The 22,547-nt window shown below is 40.9% G+C and overlaps 1 protein-coding gene across 7 annotated transcripts in view; it reads right to left on the reverse strand.

Moving 5' to 3' along the window:
- hts (adducin 1-like protein hts) overlaps nt 1-22,547 on the reverse strand; it is a 93,144-nt gene that overhangs the window by 13,346 nt on the left and 57,251 nt on the right. For 3 of the 7 annotated variants that reach the window (XM_076133300.1, XM_076133304.1, XM_076133301.1), the window contains exons 7-20: nt 21,754-21,921; nt 20,586-20,806; nt 17,963-18,100; nt 17,397-17,491; nt 16,432-16,552; nt 11,313-11,336; nt 9,193-9,303; nt 7,858-8,001; nt 7,006-7,168; nt 6,094-6,189; nt 5,434-5,505; nt 3,815-3,868; nt 1,987-2,109; nt 1,246-1,371 (exon numbers count right to left, since the gene is read on the reverse strand). In XM_076133300.1, coding sequence (XP_075989415.1) covers nt 1,246-1,371; nt 1,987-2,109; nt 3,815-3,868; nt 5,434-5,505; nt 6,094-6,189; nt 7,006-7,168; nt 7,858-8,001; nt 9,193-9,303; nt 11,313-11,336; nt 16,432-16,552; nt 17,397-17,491; nt 17,963-18,100; nt 20,586-20,806; nt 21,754-21,921 — 1,656 coding nt within the window. The remainder of the gene's footprint in view (nt 1-1,245; nt 1,372-1,986; nt 2,110-3,814; nt 3,869-5,433; nt 5,506-6,093; nt 6,190-7,005; nt 7,169-7,857; nt 8,002-9,192; nt 9,304-11,312; nt 11,337-16,431; nt 16,553-17,396; nt 17,492-17,962; nt 18,101-20,585; nt 20,807-21,753; nt 21,922-22,547) is intronic. The other 4 variants (XM_076133302.1, XM_076133305.1, XM_076133306.1 and 1 more) reach the window with 4 other exon arrangements.

The following is a 22,547-nucleotide window of genomic DNA, read 5'->3' on the forward strand; positions in this document are numbered from 1 at the left end:
TGCAATATCCGCATTTAGAACATAAAAAATTATATCCATTATTATAAATAGTTTGTCATGACATTATTTATTTCGCGTTACCTTTACACCAATACAACAACAAAAAAATTACCACAACCAGACATCAAACTATGGACGACACAATGACCCTGTACCATAACACAATTAAAATAGCACTTTATACAAATACCAGACTCGCTATTGACAACATCAAATGACAAACACAAAATGTAGATTTGATGACATCGACACAAACATAGGACGAAACGTACCTAAAAACTAATGAAACAGTAATTTTGATCAACAATACGCAAGTTACAACAGACAATAGCCACCTTTCCACACACACAGTATCGCACTACCTAGTACGGTACAGTATAACGCTAGTGCTCTGAGAGAGCGATGTTGTTCGCGGGCACGGGGAGGGGAGCGCGGCGAGGGGGGCTTTGCTTTCCGTCTTTCACGCGCGGTTGTAGTTTCATGCGCGATAGAGTGTGTGTGTTAAGGGGACTATAGATTAGACGTAACATACCTAAAACGAATGCAACAATCATTTTGATGAAGAATACACAAGTATCAACAAACACAATAGCCGATGAAGTAGCCAACAACGAAATTATTATTAGATCATTGATTAGCAGACAAACATACAAACATAATTATATACAAAATCCCGCAATCACCATCATCTCACTATCAATAAGACCTCAACCATTCGAAGTTTTTCCCAATTATATGACTAAATACCAAGCAAAGGGAATGAAATGAATATGCATTCTCATTTGTTCTTCTGAATTTCCTCTCAGTGCGAGATGTTCAGACATATTTGGATATGTATCTCTAGCAACGTTTTGCAGGGATCCAGTGTGATGGGAGCTGATATGACCAAAACCCAGTAGTATGCTCCTGTACTAAGAGACTTCCCCTCAACATGAGATGAAGTATGTTCCTCTCAGTTTAAGTTGATGAGACTACAAAACGAGCCCATATCCGAAGTACCTCTAGCAACAGGGATGATGGGAGCGAGACCAAAACCCGATAGTATGATCTCCTATTGAGAGACTTCTCAACATGAGATGTAATACTTTCCTCTCATAAAAAGATGAACAAGATTCTTTTCAGAACCTGATGAAAGCTTCCAGGATGAGATAAAATATTTTAAACTCAACATGAGACAAAATATTTTCATCTTAATACGAGATGAAGGGACAACAACTCATGATACAAGACCCATCCTCAAAGTACCTCTAGCGACGGTCTGCTGGACCGCGGCATGGTGAGAGCTGATGACAACGGGCTGCGGCGGAGGACGGTACGAGTTGAACACCAGAACCTCGTCGTCCGATATAGGCTGGCGGTCTCTCGCGGCCGCTTTGACAAACAAATTGATACTAAAACTCTGTTTTATATACCTAAAACATCACATATTTCAGTCATTCAGATATTCCTCATTCACTCCTTATATCAATCAAATTTGTAATCAATATCCTATTGCAAATGATTCAAGTAGAAAAAGATTTATATAGAAGATTTGATCTTATGTCGCGGTAATACACAAATAATAGTTCCGTGTGGGAATCGAACCCTCCCGACCCAATGGTAGCGGCGTGGTGACCTAAACCACTGCGCCACGGAGGCAGTCAAATTTGACTCATACATGCATACAATTTGACTGACTGACCCATTTTCAAGGAAAATATGGTATCAATCACTAAAAAACAATTCATTCATCTACCACATACAGACATCACAAAACTACCAATCACACAAAACACACCACACGCATGAATCACCCCAATCACCCCGAACTCACACACGAATCGCACACTCACACACGGATCAACCCGAATCACCCCCAATCACACCACTCACCCCAGTCACACAAATCATACGAATCACCCTAAAATACTCTCTAATCAAACATCACACGAATCTATCAATCAAACAGGAATCACCCCAATCACTCCGAATCACCCCAATCCTCACCTCTAACAACAACATGTTGGACCGGTGACGTGACGCCAGAAGACGTCAGCGGCGACGCGGGCGAGTCTAAGAACACTTCGTCGTCCGACAACAAGTTCGGATCCCGGCCCGGTACTGCGGCTACTACAATATTTATGTAGGTCAAATTTATGGTTTTTGAAACTTAAATGTGATTTCGATACCTAGATTTGAAATTAAATTTAGGTGTTAAGAAAAGTCTAATACTTTTCTGAACTGTGATTTTGAGCCTAAAATCTATAAAATATGGGATTTTAGAAACCTAGATGTCATGATTTTGTACCTAGAATTGAAGTCGTAAAGGCAACCTTAATATTTTTATGTTTAAGTAATTTAATGGGACCTTGAATCGCGGAGGTCTAATATACATAAAGATTACGTATTAATAAATCTATATTCAGGAACTATCAGGTTACAATTTGTCCACCCGTGTTCAGCGCTGTAAGCCCGCGTTCGATGCTGAAAACGGCGGAACAGCGCTGAACTTATTTACTTATTTTCTACTCGTTTTCCGTGGAAGCTGAATCGACGCGGAAAGATTTATTTATTTATTTATTTATTTATCACACACAGCATTATTATATAATTACTTAAGATGTAAGTATGCGTACGCGTCTCCATAAAAAAACGGTATTTTCTATGGATATTAGCTAAATAGACCTGAATAAATGTGAGTAGTCCTAAGTGTGACCAAAATCGTTCAGCGAAACGCGAAAGTAGCTGAATAAATGTGAGTAGTCCCTTATTCTAGCTAAATTTGACCCTAAATGCGTTTTTTTTTTTAATTATTATTTGGTACACATATAGTGTCCTAGCCGTACATAAGACTAATATTTATACTTGTAATAATACCGTCAAAAACGATCGTCTAAAGATGATTTTAAAAATATGTCAAAATATCTATTCATCTTTTATTATATCAGCAAGAAAAAACTAACTAAAAAATACGCAAAATTATAAGTACCATAAAATAATATCTATAAGAAAACAAAAAGTTAGTAAATACAAATAATTAGTAGATTAATAAAGCAAATTAGTAATACTTATATACTCGTGTGATAACAAACGTGTTCACTACGTGACGTCATTATATCTGTGTCTCTCACTCACTACACATTGTCACATTCACATGAGTCTTTTGATTATGACGTAGTGAGCACGATTGTTATCACACGAGTATGTTAATACATGCAACTACTGTATGAAATAGTTATTTATTTAATTGAATATAAAAAATACTGATGTTTTGGAGTAAAAAATCCTACTAATATTATAAATGCGAAAGTTTGTGAGTATGTATGGATGTTTGTTACTCTTTCACGCAAATATTACTGATCCGATTACGATGAAATTTGGTATATAGGTAGCTGAAGACCCAGAATAACACGTTGGCTACTTTTTATCCCGGAGTTCCCGGATCGGGATTTGCACGGGAACGATTTCCACGCGGACAAAGTCGCGGGCGGCCTCTAATCCACACTAATATTATAAATGCGAAAGTAACTCTGTCTGTCTGTCTGTCTGTCTGTTACTCAATCACGCCTAAACTTCTGAACCAATTTGCATGAAATTTGATATGGAGATATTTTGATACCCGAGGAAGGACATAGGCTATATATCATCACGCTACGACCAAAAGGAGCAGAGTACCAGTCATTAATGTTACAAAAACGGGGAAAAATGTAACCCATTCTCTATTATTGGACGCAAGCGAAGTTGCGCGGGTCAGCTAGTAGATTATAAATACATCCAAAATATCAGTATATTTTACATTCAACATTATATAATGAATGTATATAATGTACAATACCTTTGGTTCGGTCAGCGTGAGCGCGCTCGGCATTCAAGAAATCGGTCGTGTCCACTAAAATGTACATGATGCATTTATGTACTACATGCAACACTATATATATGTAAATAGGCGTTTAGATACAATAGCCATAGCCAGTTGCGCTCACCGGTCGGTAAACGATCTGTGGGTTAAGCAACTACTGGCGCGGTCATTCCATAGTGTGACCGCATAGTGGTATTAGAACTGGGCGTCTCCGTGCTTCGGAGGGCACGTTAAATGTCGGTCCCGGTTGTTGTCTACTAAGATAACAGTCGTTAAGCCACGTCAAAAGTCTTCGAGCTTGAACAACTTTGACACTAGGTTGACCACTAACCATTCGACAAAACAAAAAAAAAACAAATGAATAAGTACATTACTGTCCCACAGTTGGGCAAACGTACGGCCATCTCTCTCATCGTATGGTTAGTGGTAAACGTAGCGTCAAAGTTGTTCAAGCCTAGCCTTTGACGTGGCTTAACGACTGTTATCTCAATTGACAACATCGGAGACCGACTTTTTACATGCCCTATAAAGCACGGAGACGCCCTGTTCAAATACCACTATGCGGTCACCCATCTATGAAATGACCGCGCCAAGGTTTGCTTAACCCTCAGATCGTTTACCGACCGGTGAGCGCAACTGGCTACGGGCGCCTCGAAAGACTTTACTGGGACTTTTGTTTATAAGTACGAGGTAAAAAAAAATTGGGGACTTAATTTTAAGTTTTCTCTCTAAACGCCTATAATACACGATAATGGAGGATTCGTATGAAAAATACCAACAAACCAAAAAAAATCTCTATTTTCTATAGAATTTTGAAAAAAATCATGCCTCTACAACAGGCAGATAGTAACCAAATTATTCAAAAAAACCTCGTGCTATAAATTTATGGAAATTATTACATGAATTAAGGGTTAAAATATACAGTTGAATTTTATATCAGTTTAGCCTTTTTTCCAAACTATGTTGGAGTCAGCTTCCAGTCTCACCGGATGCAGCTGAATACCAGTATTGTACATGCAGCGACTGTCTATCTGACCTCCACAACACAGTTACCTGACTTATAACACGGTACTAAGTAAGACTGGTTGTCAGACTTTCAAGCTTCTGACTACTGTTAACGACTGTCAAAGATCTTCGAAAATGACAACACAACACAATTTAAAGTGCCTTCCGAAACACTAACTCGATATGTATAAGATCCACCCATCTACAGAACAACCTCGGCAAGCGTAGCTTAACCTCAGAGATCGTTCCGTGCGGCTATTGTTACCTCGTGATAATTTTTTTTTTTAAATACAACTGTATATTTTAACCCCACATTAAGAATGACACCAATAGTGAAAATTTCATGTAAAAATAACACCTAAACACAATATGTTATTTAGTGTGTAAATGATTAAAAACAAACCCTCTTATTCATAAAAATATATGAAGTTATGAAAGGCTTATAAAGTGTTTTGTTTCTTTCACTCCTTAGCGAAATGAAAGAGAGAAAACATATTATAGTAGCTTTTTAACTAAAATAGGTTTATAGTGTGTTTATGAATAAGAGGGTAAATGTATGGAGATGTATGTAAAAATGTATGGAAACTCACCATCACTGAGGACCACTTCCGGCTGACTGCGTACGGGCGCTTGTTTTGTCTCTATTCTGAGTACGCGGTGTTCTGGAAAACATACATACATTTTAAATACGGCCTTTTAAACATGAATATGTAGGCGAAAGAGTACAATACGCCCACATTTTGCTATATATTGGTTTGTTTGTTTGTTTGTCGTATGGTTAGTGGTCAACCTAGTATCAAAGTTGTTCAAGCCGCCCGAGAGGCCTTTGACGTGGCTTATATATTGGTATAAGTAACACATATTATGTCGGGGAAAAAGTCTTTTCGCATTATAGTATATATGAACTTGTAATAAAATCTCTTTGGCTTCAACAATCACAAATTAGTACACGGTTCATTAGGTTTCTTTCAGTGAGCTCGTGAGGTACCCAAATATCGAGCTTTTTTGTGTGGAGAAAAGATTTTATTACAAGTTCATACATACTATAATGCGAAAAGACTTTTTCCCGGACCTAATGCATATACAAAATTACGCTTTTCGCAAAGTGAGCCTTACAAAAACCAATTGGAATATGAAATTACCCTATGGCAACAGGTTGAGTTAGTTTTAGGTATGTAAGGTACCTAAGTCAAATATGGCCAGGCGAAAAATATGGCCATATACCTTATTAATTTGTAATGAGTACATACCGTCGCGTGACTCCTCCTCGGTCTCGGAGGGCGCGCTGGCCGGGGACGTGATCTGCGCCGCGCTGATCGCCTCAGACTCCGACAGGTCTGTGTCGTCTGAAATATAACACAATAATAATATTGAAATTGTTATAGAATCTTTCAGTTCCTATTTCAATCTGCAGATCCCTACAAATTAAATATAATCTATACTATTATTTTATATAAAAAAAAGCTCCAAGCTCGATTTATTCTTAATTTTAAGGTAAATAAAAAAATGGCTAGTGTGTATTAAAATTTTGGTCGATTATATGCGAAAACATACGTATTTTATTTCGTACCTCGAAGAAGTTGATTCTTTAATTATATTTATAGGATTTTTTTAATTTTTTGCCGCTGTAAGAACCATACTTCAAGGAATATTATAAAAAAAATCTGTGAAATCGGTTTAGCCGTTCTTGAGTTTAGCACTAGGAAATATATTATTATTGGGCGATTATTTTTTATATAAGAAGATGAGTATGTTTAAGTTATTATGCATGTGGGTCGGTGATGAGGGGGTATTTTGTATAAGGTTAGGGGTGGGGATGATATAACGCGTTCTAGCTTAGGAGGGAGGAGGGGGTTAAGTGTTAGACACTGGGTGGTAGACTCACATACATTAAGACGCTGCTTCCTCTCCACGATTCAATTAGGGGGGGGTTGTTATTTATCCTACATATGAGGGGAGGGGGGGGGCTGTTTATCCTATAGATTAGTGGGAGGGGCTGTTTATATATAGTTATGGAGTGGGGGCTATCTATCTTACAGTTAAGGGCTATCTAGCATACATGTAGGGGGGGTGTTAATCCGACAGCGGGGGGGGGGGGGTGTTTAAAAGCACAAGGGGGGGGGGGGGTATTTATCCTACTAGACTCTGGGAGGTTCACTCACATTCATTGGGGCGCTGCTTCCTCTCCACGATCCGCTTGTACTCGTCGATCTCGTTGTCGGTGACGTGGTCGAAGGGGTTGCGCGCGTAGGGCGCCGAGTACACCGTGGCGTTGTGCTGGTAGCCGCGCTGGATGATGCCCTTGGACGCCGCGCCCATCAGCACCTGTACATTATGAAATATAGAGTAAATTCGTGTTAGGTATATAAATATTCATCTTTGGTAATAACTGGCGTGAAATATACACTGCGCAAAATATACGCCCGTTTTATCCGAAGGAAGGCAGAGTTAGATAAATCATACTCACGCTTACCAAACTGTGAGCTACTATTAAAAATATTAAATATTTTAACCCGTTACTGACCCACTGCTGGGCAAGGATCTCTTCCCAAACGAAGGAGGGGTTAGGCCTTGAGTCCACCACGCTGGCCAAGAGCGGGTTGGGTACTTTGCATGCCCTCAATAAATGTATTAAACAAATTTTAGGCATGCAAGGTTTCACGTTTTCGTTCACCGTTGGAGCATATGATAATTATTTATAATACACACATGACTTCGAAGTTATTAGTGTGTTGTCTCGGATTCGAACCGTCGACCACTTGCGTGGGAGGTTCCACCTCCCTTTTTTTACACTAAGCGGATGAACTATATATTGACTGTAAAGAAAAATAACTCTGCCTATAATTTCACTGTTTAATGACTGAGCTAATTAGAACGTGAACCGGGTTAAGCAACCCTTAACTTGTACATTACATAGATGTAGGTGCAGTGTTCAGCTGAGAGTCTCCGTGATACAAGTCACCGTTGTTTTTTATAACTACAGTTCACTCATATCATTGACTTGGTATATTTACCTGGTGGCTGACCACATGGTCGCCGGTGTGAGTGTTGGCGGCGTCCTCACCGATCAGCTTGCTGGCCTCGTCCCACGTCACACCCTCTAGGATGTGCGACTGTGGTCCCGCGCTAATCTTGTCCGCGCGACGGTTCTCCTTTATCTAAATATTTACACATAACTTTTAAACTCTCGCGTTGCATGTTTAATGTATAATAGGATACGGGAATTAACGCGAACACGCATTTTACCTTAAAATGCCTAAAGTTTCGGCGCAGGTTGCACTCGCCGTGGTCGCAGGCTGACTGACTCAAGGTAAAATGTGTGGTCTCGTTAATTCCCGTATTCTATTATACATTTACACATATACATAGTTATTTATAAGTTTTTCTAGGGAAGGTTCATATCTGACTGAAGATGCGTCGAGCGTAGCCTAATTAGTATGGGATTCGCAACGACGCATCATCGGTTGAGTGTGAACGGTCGAGTGTTTTCTATACATTTGTCTGTTCTGGCGTTGCGCGACCGATAATACGCGACGTAAGTTCCGTCAGATATGAACCTTCCCTTAGTTTCTTACTTAGCGCAGAAAACGAACAAATTTTCTTATAGATGGTCCCAAAGATAAAGTACAATTTTCTGAACTAGGGAATCGAACCCAAGCTATAAGACCAAGACGGAGAATTTAACTGTTTCATTTCAATAGTAGTCAAGACCAGTCTTTCAGATTACATAAGAAAACAATGTTTTTTTACAAGAAATACTTGAATTTCAATACTTGCTTTTGTTCTTGTGTGGACCTTTACAAACATGAACACAAAGTATAACCAGACTCGAAACAACAATTTGTAAATGTTATAAATATTTGCAAAATGGGAATCGAACCCACGACCTCCCGGCGCTGTGACAATCACCAATGACAATTTATCAAAATCGCTTTTGTATGTGATTTTATACTTTTTCCAAGAATCAAAATATTATTTTCTCCATTTCTACTTCTTGATAGATATGTCTTTTCAACTATCGGGTGTATATTAGGTCGGGGAAAAAGTCTTTTCGCATTGTAGTATGTATGAACTTGTAATAAAATCTCTTTGGCTTCAAGAATCACAAATGAGTACACGGTTCATTAGGTTTCTTTCAGTGAGCTCGTGAGGTACCCAAATATCGAGCTTTTTTGTGTAGAGAAAAGATTTTATTACAAGTTCATACATACTATAATGCGAAAAGACTTTCCACGACCTAATATTTTCTCCATATCTTCTTGTTAGATGAGTCTTTTCAATTATTGGCTGCAGGACTGCGCTAAATGTGAAATTTCCCCCAATTCCACCCCTTTCAACCCCTAACTCACCTGCTGTTGCAATTGTTTGAATTCCTTAGGGTTAGTGTTCTTCGGCACGAACTGCAAAGTGTCTATCTTGACCGGAGTGCTGGAGTGAGCTGGCGACCCATCTTGCACCCACTGGGTTAAGCAGGTAGTCCAATATTTGATGTAGCGATGTAGTAGCCGTTGTTTCATTTGTGAAATTGTTTTTTCATTGTCGTGTTCAATGTTTTCATTTTAGAAAATTGTGATTTTCATTCGGTTGAGCGTCGTGTTATATTATTTTATTATCAGTGTCAATTTCGTTTTGTTAAATCGAATGATTCAATGTAGTAGTCATATTTTTCATTTGTAAAATTATGATTTTTCGTCATCGTAGTTCAATTTTGTGTGTCGTGTTGTAAATATTTTGTTTTCAGTCAGTGTTATTTTCATTTTAGAAAATTGATTGTAAATTAAAGATTTTCGTGTAATTTGTTGTATGTAATTTTTTTAATGATTATCAATCATAATTTGATGTCGTGTTAAAATATATTGATATATTATATCATATAGACAATTTAAAAACAACCATTTCGAAAAGTTGTGGTTCAGAAAGTGCGTATATTTTTGTGTATAACACGAAATATCATGTATATGTAGACGACACATTTTTCAAATGGTATAATACCATTTTCAACCATTTCAGGTCATTCCATCATTCGTTCATTCATTCATTTCGTAGATTTTATTCGTACATCGCAGTATCCGTATCCGTAGTGTAGTCATAGAAAAAAAGAGAAAAAATAAAAGATAATTAGTAAAAATGTTGCCAACATGTCGAAAAAAAAATCGAAAAATATTTTTTGCGGAAAAAAATATTGATCGATTTTTTAGAGAAAAATATAGGGTGTTAGTTAAAAGGATTGATGGTAAGGTGGCATTTATATTTTAAATAATAATAATTAAGTAAAAAAAGACTTGTGCGAGGAAGAAAGAAAGAAAAAAAAATTTTTTTTTTTTTTAAAAACAATATAAAAAAAATGCTTTTTTTACTCCTGGTAATACATCGAGCGTGTACAGTACAGATTTTTTTGACATTTCGAGCATAAGCAGACATTTAAACATTCCCCATGCAAAAGCAAAAATATTTTTGACAAAAGCTACAATTATTGAACAAGCACTAACTTTTGAACGAAAATAAATCATATTTTTTAAAACAAGGACATCTTGCACAGCCTTGTGAAAACGAAACAAAAAATTCGAACAAGTATTTTGACTTCGAATAAAAAATATCTACAATTTAAAAAAAAGTCCTATTTTATTTGTACTTGTGCGAATTTAAAACCTGGATCGAAGGACAACAGGATGAGAAAAAAAATTAAAAAAAAAGGTCGTGCAAGGAATAAAGGAGGATTTTTCCATGTGGCAACACTATCGTTAAAAAAACTACACTCTGTACATACTCGATGTTCGAATAAAACGACCAGGGTTACAATGAAATGCTGTTGAACGAAAAAAATTATTCCAAATTTGTCATAAAAAAAAAATTTTTCGCATAAAGTGGTAATTTCGGACTTGTACAACATTATCCCCAAAAGTGGTTAATAAGAAGCTAAGAAGAAAGAACAGAACAGAAGAGAAGGATATTTGACATAATTCTAGACGTCGAATAAAGAAGAAAATAGCCAATAGATTTTTATGTCTGCTTTTTTAGCTAGACTAATTATGAGAAAATATGTTTTGAAAATTAAATATATGTATAGTTGATGAACACTTATGAGAAAATTCGCATCTTAGTATACGATATTATGTGATTTTTACATAGTTGTGAAATATAAAAAAATAAATGAAGAAAAAATATTTTTTTGAACAATCGTTAAATTGAAATTTGATAGTCGTAAATAGTCGTAAATATTACTTATTTCATACCAATATGGTGAACTGAAATCCTACTTAAATAATAATATTTTCTGTTCAAATAAAATTGACAAAAATATAAAAAATGCGACACATTTTGGTAAAAAAAATGTGCTTTAAAAGAAAAAAATCACAACAGACGAAAAAAATTGTGTTTATAAATTTTGTGTGACAGTCAAAAGAATTATGTCAAATAGAAAGAAATATTCATTATTATAATAATAATTATTAATTATCATCAAAATTACCTCTTCGTTGTTAGCGTCCACCCACTGTAAAACATTATTGTATTAGTAACAAATAAACACAAAAAAAAAACTCAAAAAAAATTAATAAAAAAAAAACAAAAAAAAAATTTTTTTTTCTCAAAAATCTCGTCAAAAGCATTTCATTACGAGAGTAAAGCGTGAAAATATAGAACGTTAATTTTTCGTAATTTTTATTTATTTATTTATTATTATAGATTTTTTATTATTTTTAACATATAAGCACAATTATTATAGAAAAAGCTTGATTTTTACGCAGTCCCATATATACGTAAAACATTTTGATATCTTTGAAAAATAAATAAAAAAATAATTTTGGTAAAAAATAGCCTCATTTTGGAAAAAAAATATACACATCAAAAAGTTTTACCGCGAAAAAAATAGGGACATTTTTTTTGGAAATATCTTTCAAATTATACACACAGTAGCGTCAAGCGATTATTAATAATAAATACAGAATATAAAAACATTATTATATTATAATAATATATTAATAATTCAAAATATATTCTTATTCACTAAACGATTTCGATGATTTCGCAAAAAATATAAAAAAAAAGTAGAAAAAATTAACCACATTTTAATTTCATTGCAATTTATTATCACTTGCATTCCTTCAAGAGCTGTGTTAAACAACTGTCAGACATGTCATTCATCACGATGTTTTCCTTCACCGTTATAACAAGTGATCGTTATTTATAATACACACATCACTTGGAAAAGTCATTGGTGTGTTAGTAGTCAATCACTTTTGTGGGAGACGACTGATTATACCAACTGAAGACTTGAAGAGCCCATAGCCCGTTGCGCTCACCGGTCGGTAAACGATCTGTTAAGCAACCCTTGGCGCGGTCATTCCATAGATGGTCGCATAATGGTATTTGAACTGGGCGTCTTCGTTCTTTGGTAGGCACGTAAAAAGTCGGTCCCGGTTGTAGTCAATTAAGATAACAGTCGTTAAGTCATGTCAAAGGCGCGGCTTGAACAACTTTGACACTAGGTTGACCACTAACCATACGATGAGAAGATCTGACTTTGACTGACCGACCGAAAGACTGACTGACAATGAACATCACGCCTGTTACACCCGAAGGTGTAGACGTTTTCACGTTTCGCCATTAACAATGTTAGTCCCATGTAATAGGGGGCGAGTCTGTCATATACCGGGCACGTTACCAAACTCCGGACTACTATTGAGAAATATTCTAATATGAATAGAAAATACCAGTAGCACTTTTCCATACCTGGGGAATAGAACCGTGTACCTCATAGACAGATATACACTTTCGACTAAACCTATAATAAATTGCAATGAAATTCAATGTTTATTATTTAAAGTATATAGAAAAATGTATATAAAAAAACTGAAATTTTGAGCTATTTTGAGCATAAATGACAAAATTAGCTCTTTGAATATTTGAACGATATACTTATAAACTATATGTCTTACTAACAAACGTGGCGTAAGCTGTGATTAGTTATATAATATTTAAAATAAATATCATTGGACAACTCACACACGGTCATCTGATTTCAAACTAAGCAGAGCTTGTACTGTAACCAGACAACTGATAAACATACTTATATACTTGTAAATACATACTTATACAGATACATTAACAAGCTCAGAACAGATACTCGTGCTCATCACACAAATATTAGTCCCGAGTGTGATTGGAACCACACGCGGCGCTACGGTTATTGCGGCGAGTTGACCACGTTAACCACTGCGACAAATGTACAGTTAAACATGGTTTGTCATTTTCAATCAATGTTGTAACTGTATATGAGTGAAGACAAAACACTGTATAACTAATCACAGCTTACAACACGTTTATTAGTAAGACAGTATTAAAATGTAAATTTAAAATTACTCTTGAAATTTTCAATTAATTTAACACATGTACCAACTAATATTATAATTGCTAGTCTGTATGTTTCAACCCCGATTTCTGAGGTACATTTAACGGTAGTTTATCTATTCAATAGCGTTTAAACTCATATAATTGAATAGATAAACTACCGTTAAATGTGCTCAGAAACCGGGGGTTAGATATTTATAAGACCAATATAATAATTGGCGAACCTATTGCCATATACCAGATTTCCATACATGGTCCTGTATAACAACATGTATGTATGTGAATGAGGCAAGGGAAGTTTGTAAGGATCGTACCAAGTGACGTTCTTTGCTCTCTGCCTACCCCTATGGGAAGGAGGCTTGATTTAAAGGCTGCTATTTTTTTTGATATTTCAAGCATGCTACACACATATTTGAAAACATTAATCGGCCTAGCGGTAAAACCGAATATGTGTAGATGAACACGGCACAAGCCGAACAAGTGAGTCGAGTCGGTTTTGTCGTTCGATCAATATTGCCGAACCGAATATGAGTAGCAAACAATTACCTTCTTAATAAAGTGATTAAGATGGGAATCGAATCTTGGACTTTTTTTCGTATTAAGACATAAGTGTTAAATTAATAATTCTTTGAAAACTTCAAATAGTAATTTTAAATACTGTAAACTATTTAAATATGGTTAACACTGTATCTATATGAAACAACTATTTTTATATTAAAAGATTTCATGAAAAATGATTTAGTTAAAAAAAAATACGATCAAAATATAAATGCCACTACCGAAAAACACCGAATTAAAAGTATAAAATATAGTATAAAAATGGAATGTATTAAAGAATATAATAACGCACGAAATAACTTTATATGTCTGTATATAGCAACAATTATATATATTAGCTTAGCCTTTCTTCCAAGCTATGTTGGAGTCGGCTTCCAGTCTCACCGGATGCAGCTGAATACCAGTGTTTTACATACAGCGACTGTCTATCTGACCTCCACAACACAGTTACCTGGGTTATAACACGATACTAAGTAAGACTGGTTGTCAGACTATAAGCTTCTGACTACTGTTAACGACTGTCAAAGATCTTCTAAAATGACAGCCGGGACCCACAATTTAACGGAGAAACTCGATATGTATAAGATGGTCACCCATCCACAGATCAACCTCGGCAAGCGTTGCTTAACCTCAGAGATCGGTCCGCGCGGCTGTTTGTTAACTAAGCCACGAGCTCCTCTGAAGGTACATAACTACAGTAGTGGTATACGCGGAGTGCGTGTGACGGAGACGTAACAACGACGTGCTTCCGTTCCCTCACACGCACTCCGCGTATACGACTACTGTATTTATGTATTTCTTGTCGCTATATACATACATACAGCTAAATGGCTATATGTGATGAAACCTATGATTTAAGTCCTACAATAAACCTCTATAATGGAATTTTTATAATATTTTTTGGGTGGATTATTTCAAAATGGCGTTATATGAAATTTTCATATTTTCAATCATCAGAGCGTTTTAAAATTGGGTCATATTTTACGCGTATAAAGCTTTTAACAACAAATGTACGTTTGCAAACAAAAGAATTGTATTTTTTTTATTTAATTCTATTCATTTAAAAAAGACAACTCGCGCACTAAGAATTGCTATTTTGTCGCGGGAACTTTTACAAACATACAAACGTACGAACAAAGTACAACCAGACCCGAAACAATTATTTGTGGATCGCACAAATAATTGTTTCGTGTGGGAATTGAACCCACGACCTCCTGACGCAATGGTAGCGGCGTGGTGACCTAAACCACTGCGCCACGGAGGCAGTAATATTTTAAATTTTTATCAAAAATGCAATAAAATAATTAGGGTAGTTGACTATCAATCAAATCAGCTACTCTTTATGAATCGTCTTAGCGGCAAAACCGAATATGTGTAGATGAACACGGCACAAGCCGAACAAGTGAGTCGAGTCGGTTTTATTGTTCGATCAATATTGCCGTAATAACCTTATACGTTTAAAATACGCTCAATAATAAAAGCTCTTTAGCCTCAAAATTTTGGAAGATAAAATAAGACTATATAAGAAAACTGATAGTGTTAGCACTTATCTTAAAATTTTCAAAGTCCTATGTATATAATTACTTCCGATGTTTTATATACGAACTATACTCGTGTGATAACAAACGTGTTCACTACGTGACGTCATTATATCTGTGTCTCTCACTCACTACACATTGTCACATTCACATGATTCTTTTGATTATGACGTAGCGAACACGATTATCAGCCAAGTATAAATAGTGTATTATACCGAATGAAATTCAAATGGTATAGTAGCTTAATTTAGCCACAATTTAACTCGCTAACACTTTACGTAACTGTCGACTATCCGTTATCGTAGGTTAACTAACGGATAGCTTAATGAAACTCATACAATAAAATGATTTCTCCAACCAGTTGTCATAATATGACAACCCATCCTTTTCTGATCACTTTAGTTCAAGTCCGTTCATTTAATTCTAATAATGTTTAAAAACTGTTTATAAGTATAGTATTTGTCGGTCTTACTTAAAAGCTTCTTTATAGTCGGTTTAGCCGGTAAGTCTTTCGGTAAAATTGGTTTATACATTTCTGAGCTGAACGATAATAGACGAACAAACGCGATAAAAGGTTTTCTGTTATATAATATAAAGGTGAAAATTAAAAATGTGAATGTTTCTTTCACATAGCAAGGGTCAAACCGATGTAGATTAAATTTTTCAAGATGATAAATCTCACCCTTCAGAAAAATCTTAACCCATGCCTATCTTCTTCTTATCTCAGAGGCGCCCATAGCCGGTTGCGCTCACCGGTCGGTAAACGATCTGTGGGTTATGCAACGCTTGGCGCGGTCACACCATAGATGGGTGACCGCATAGTGGTATTTGAACAGAGCGTCTCCGTGCTTCGGAGGGCACGTTAAAAGTCGGTCCCGGTTGTTATCTACTACGATAACAGTCGTTAAGCCATGTCAAAGGCCCTCGGGCGGCTTGAACAACTTTTACACTAGGTTGACCACTAACCATACGATAAGAAGAAGAAGACCCATGCCTATGCAACCATATTACAAGTTCATACATACAATAATCCGAAAAGACTTTTTCCCCGAACTAATATAGAATTTTACTCGCGATCACAAAATGAACGGACTTATAAACCCAGTGATGTTTCTACTCGGCCTCCAACCTCAGATATTCTACCTTGGTGATCTTCTTAGGGTCAGAGGTGCCCGTCTCCAGGACCTCCACCTTCTGGTACACGTTGGGCGAGTTCAGCCAGCGGGTGCGCTCGCCCGTCTTGCCTTGACCTTTCTTCCATAGCCTGGAGAGAAAAATACAATTATAATTATTTTGTGCAAGTGGTCGCAGGTTCGAACACGAGGCAACACACCAGTGGCTTTTCCAAGTTATGTGTGTATTAGAAATAATGATCACTTGTTAAAACAGTGAAGGAAAACATCGTCAGGAAACCTTGCATGCCTAAAATTTGTTTAGTACATTTATTGAGGGCATGCAAAGTCCTCAACCCGCACTTGGCCAGCGTGGTGGTCTCAAGGCCTAACCCCTCCCTCATTACGGGAGGAGACCCTTGCCCAGCAGTGGGACAGTAATGGGTTAAATTTATTTTTATAAGCTCTGATTAGTCAAATTTTTGCCAGCACGTTAAATTGTATTCTGTTTGGAAAAGTGCCCGGTATATGACAGGCTCGCCCCATACTACATCGGACTAACATTGTTAATGGCGAATTGTGGAAGTATTTCATACACCCTTATCTACCTTAGGGTGTAACAGGTGTGATGTTATGAATGTACTATGACTAATAGGAACAGATTTTTTCTTGTGATAACAGCTACTGGTTGTATTGTTTTTATAAAATCACGTCTTTTTTCCAATTAGGATAGGCAGAGCACCTATAAAGCTACACGATGCCACGTTTGACAATATTTTGAAGGTAACACTAATTTAACATTGGTAAAAGTAGTGACAGGGGGTCAGCCCATCGCCTACGAAACAACCCTAGACCCTCGCATACCTTTACGGACTTTTACAGTATGCTAAAAAGAGAAGCAGTTGGAACCTTCTATGTTTTCGCATTCCAACATGGAAGAAAGGAAATTCAATATTAATATGGCAATAGGTAACTGAAATCAAGAAATATTCTCACCCTTGCTTGTACAGTTCTTCTTCTTCAAGCAGATAACCGAGGGAGGAGACGGCAGGAGGCACCTCCACGTCGTTCTTGGGTCGCGGCACGTCGTTCTGAAAATAAACACATAAATATGACATTTTTGATTATACTACTATCCATACTAATATTATAAATGCGAAAGTAACTCTGTCTGTTACTCAATCACATTGGGGAAAATGACATATTCTCTCTTATGTGACGCAAGCGAAGTTGCGCGGGTCAGCTAGTTTGTCATATAGGTGAAGATCCAGAATAACACATAGGCTACTTTTTATCCCGGAGTTCCCGAGGGATCGGGATTTACACGGGAAGGGTTTCGGCCTCTAGTCTTTATATATATAATTCTTCTGTAAGTGTGTATGCCACTGAACTTCTCTTAAACGACTGGACCGATTTTGATGAAATTTTTTGTGTGTGTTCAAGGGGATCTGAGAATGGTTTAGATTCACAATTTTGTCCGTAGGACAATGTTCTTTTATATAATTTTTATGGCAAAACAACGTTTGCCGGGTCAGCTAGTAAAGTATAAAATAAGTAGTTACCTTGATAAGCGGGTGCCTGTAGATGTAGCCGGTACGGAAGCCGGCATTGTCGAGCATACGCATGAGCGCTTCGAACTCCTCGCCGCCCACGCGCCACTTGGCCGCGTCCGATGGAGGCTTGCGAGACATCTCGTACATCTGAAACATAACATACATCAGCTGTTGTTTGTCGTATGGTTAGTGGTCAACCTAGTGTCGAAGTCGTTCAAGCCGCCCGAGAGGCCTTTGACGTGGCTTAACGACTGTTATCTTTGACAACATCCGGGACCGACTTTTTACGTGCCCTCCGAAATACCAAATGCCGCTATGCGGTCACCCATCTATGTAATGACCGCGCCGATGGTTGCCTAACCCACAGATCGTTTACCGACCGGTGAGCTGGCCGTGAGCGTGTCAAGTCCGGGGTGCGGTCGCCTCACCTGTCTCCGGGTCTCTTCATCAATGAGCGCCAGGTCGTCCAGCGGCACGGCGGCCAGGCGCAGCTGCACGTCGGCGGCGGCGGCCGGTGAGCTGGCTATGAGCGTCAAGTGCTCACCTGTCTCCGGGTCTCTTCATCAATGAGCGCCAGGTCGTCCAGCGGCACGGCGGCCAGGCGCAGCTGCACGTCGGCGGCGGCGGCCGGTGAGCTGGCTATGAGCGTCAAGTGCTCACCTGTCTCCGGGTCTCTTCATCAATGAGCGCCAGGTCGTCCAGCGGCACGGCGGCCAGGCGCAGCTGCACGTCGGCGGCGGCGGCCGGTGAGCTGGCTATGAGCGTCAAGTGCTCACCTGTCTCCGGGTCTCTTCATCAATGAGCGCCAGGTCGTCCAGCGGCACGGCGGCCAGGCGCAGCTGCACGTCGGCGGCGGCGGCCGGTGAGCTGGCTATGAGCGTCAAGTGCTCACCTGTCTCCGGGTCTCTTCATCAATGAGCGCCAGGTCGTCCAGCGGCACGGCGGCCAGGCGCAGCTGCACGTCGGCGGCGGCGGCCGGTGAGCTGGCTATGAGCGTCAAGTGCTCACCTGTCTCCGGGTCTCTTCATCAATGAGCGCCAGGTCGTCCAGCGGCACGGCGGCCAGGCGCAGCTGCACGTCGGCGGCGGCGGCCGGTGAGCTGGCTATGAGCGTCAAGTGCTCACCTGTCTCCGGGTCTCTTCATCAATGAGCGCCAGGTCGTCCAGCGGCACGGCGGCCAGGCGCAGCTGCACGTCGGCGGCGGCGGCCGGTGAGCTGGCTATGAGCGTCAAGTGCTCACCTGTCTCCGGGTCTCTTCATCAATGAGCGCCAGGTCGTCCAGCGGCACGGCGGCCAGGCGCAGCTGCACGTCGGCGGCGGCGGCCGGTGAGCTGGCTATGAGCGTCAAGTGCTCACCTGTCTCCGGGTCTCTTCATCAATGAGCGCCAGGTCGTCCAGCGGCACGGCGGCCAGGCGCAGCTGCACGTCGGCGGCGGCGGCCGGTGAGCTGGCTATGAGCGTCAAGTGCTCACCTGTCTCCGGGTCTCTTCATCAATGAGCGCCAGGTCGTCCAGCGGCACGGCGGCCAGGCGCAGCTGCACGTCGGCGGCGGCGGCCGGTGAGCTGGCTATGAGCGTCAAGTGCTCACCTGTCTCCGGGTCTCTTCATCAATGAGCGCCAGGTCGTCCAGCGGCACGGCGGCCAGGCGCAGCTGCACGTCGGCGGCGGCGGCCGGTGAGCTGGCTATGAGCGTCAAGTGCTCACCTGTCTCCGGGTCTCTTCATCAATGAGCGCCAGGTCGTCCAGCGGCACGGCGGCCAGGCGCAGCTGCACGTCGGCGGCGGCGGCCGGTGAGCTGGCTATGAGCGTCAAGTGCTCACCTGTCTCCGGGTCTCTTCATCAATGAGCGCCAGGTCGTCCAGCGGCACGGCGGCCAGGCGCAGCTGCACGTCGGCGGCGGCGGCCGGTGAGCTGGCTATGAGCGTCAAGTGCTCACCTGTCTCCGGGTCTCTTCATCAATGAGCGCCAGGTCGTCCAGCGGCACGGCGGCCAGGCGCAGCTGCACGTCGGCGGCGGCGGCCGGTGAGCTGGCTATGAGCGTCAAGTGCTCACCTGTCTCCGGGTCTCTTCATCAATGAGCGCCAGGTCGTCCAGCGGCACGGCGGCCAGGCGCAGCTGCACGTCGGCGGCGGCGGCCGGTGAGCTGGCTATGAGCGTCAAGTGCTCACCTGTCTCCGGGTCTCTTCATCAATGAGCGCCAGGTCGTCCAGCGGCACGGCGGCCAGGCGCAGCTGCACGTCGGCGGCGGCGGCCGGTGAGCTGGCTATGAGCGTCAAGTGCTCACCTGTCTCCGGGTCTCTTCATCAATGAGCGCCAGGTCGTCCAGCGGCACGGCGGCCAGGCGCAGCTGCACGTCGGCGGCGGCGGCCGGTGAGCTGGCTATGAGCGTCAAGTGCTCACCTGTCTCCGGGTCTCTTCATCAATGAGCGCCAGGTCGTCCAGCGGCACGGCGGCCAGGCGCAGCTGCACGTCGGCGGCGGCGGCCGGTGAGCTGGCTATGAGCGTCAAGTGCTCACCTGTCTCCGGGTCTCTTCATCAATGAGCGCCAGGTCGTCCAGCGGCACGGCGGCCAGGCGCAGCTGCACGTCGGCGGCGGCGGCCGGTGAGCTGGCTATGAGCGTCAAGTGCTCACCTGTCTCCGGGTCTCTTCATCAATGAGCGCCAGGTCGTCCAGCGGCACGGCGGCCAGGCGCAGCTGCACGTCGGCGGCGGCGGCCAGGCAGCGCGCCTGCAGGAAGGCCTCCTCCAGCGTGGCGCCGCAGCACAGCGCGCCCGCCGACGTCAGCACCAGCACCTTGGCGGACGGGCCCAGCGCGCGCACCAGCTTGTCGCGCTCCGAGTTGTCCAGGGGACCTGGGACAATAACCCATTACTGTTCCACTGCACGGCAAGGGTCTCCTCTCAAACGAGGGGGAGGGGTTAGGCCTTGAGTCCACCACGCTGGCCGAGTGCGGGTTGGGGACTTTCAATAAATGTATTGAACTAATTTTAGGCATGCAATTCCCCACGATGTTTTCCTTCACCGTTAGATCAAGTGATATTTATTTCTAATCCACACATAATTCGAAAAGTCATTGCGTGGGAGGTGCCAACTTAAACTACTCGGCTAATCACTGCTTATAGTAGCGTAATAATAATAAACACTTCGCGTTAAAACAAGCGACACGCCCCTCAATTTTTTTCTTAATTTTTACAAAAGTATTTTATGAACCACGAAACCGTATATACCGGAAATTAAATCCTACTAATATTATAAATACCAAAGTTTATGAGTATGTATGCATACATACATATATGGATATTTGTTACTCTTTCACGCAAATACCACTGAAACGATTACGATATAATTTGGTATGTAGGTAGCTCAAGACCCAGAATAACACATAGGCTACTTTTTATCCCGGAGTTCCCGAGGGATCGGGTTTTACACAGGAAGGGTTTCCATGCGGTCGAAATCGCGAGCGGCCTCTAGTAAAATTTAAGCCATTATTGTCCCACAGCTGGGCAAGAGTCTAAGTAATAAATATAACACATTATTGTCCCACAGCTGGGCAAGAGTCTAAGTAATAAATTTAAGCCATTATTGTCCCACAGCTGGGCAAGAGTCTAAGTAATAAATATAACACATTATTGTCCCACAGCTGGGCAAGAGTCTAAGTAATAAATTTAAGCCATTATTGTCCCACAGCTGGGCAAGAGTCTAAGTAATAAATATAACCCATTATTGTCCTAGTGCTGGGCAAGAGTCTAAGTAATAAATTTAAGCCATTATCGTCCTACTGCTGGGCAAGTGTACTCACCATTAGGCACGCGGTGGTAGGCGATGTCTCCGAGCAGCGCGGCCTCGTGGCACAGCGGCAGCAGGCCGCGCTTCATGGCGGACACGGCCAGCGCGCCCGGCGAGCGCACGTGCAGCACGCAGCGGATGTCGGGCCGGGCCGCGTGCACCGACGCGTGGAGGGAGAACCCTGGAGAAATAACAAGTTACATAAACATATTTTTCAAAATTACTACCAATAATCTGGATACTAGCGGAATTCATCCCCTATTTTATCCATTTAGGGGTAGAATTTAATAAAATCCTTCTGTTAGTGGATGCCTACGTTATTGTAGCTACATGCATGAAAATTCTCAGTCCGATCGGTTTAAAATTGACAAACTTTCATCCCCTGTTTCATTTCCTTGGGCTTTGAATTGATCAAAATCACAGTCAGTAACCTTTATTAGAATTTTGATCCCAAAAAAGTGACTGACTGACATAGTGATCTATCAACGCACAGCACAAACCACTGGACGGATCGGGCAAAACTGAAATTTGGCATGCAGGTAGATGTTATGACGTAGGCATCCGCTAAGAAAGGATTTTGATCAATTCTACCCCCAAGGGTATAAAATAGGGGATGAAAGTTTGTATGAAAATTCTGTCTAGAGTCACAAATCACACGAACGAAGTCGCGGCAAAATCTAGTATTATAAAACGCCCCTATACCTTAGCATAAATGCGAGCTGTCCACGATTTTCGATCCTGTATCGCGATTCATAGGACGAAATGACGTCACAAAGTCGCATTTTCAAAAATGTGTTTGACGTACAT

This window comes from Anticarsia gemmatalis, chromosome 29, assembly GCF_050436995.1.
Source record: "Anticarsia gemmatalis isolate Benzon Research Colony breed Stoneville strain chromosome 29, ilAntGemm2 primary, whole genome shotgun sequence".
NCBI classification, from domain to species: Eukaryota; Metazoa; Arthropoda; class Insecta; order Lepidoptera; family Erebidae; genus Anticarsia; species Anticarsia gemmatalis.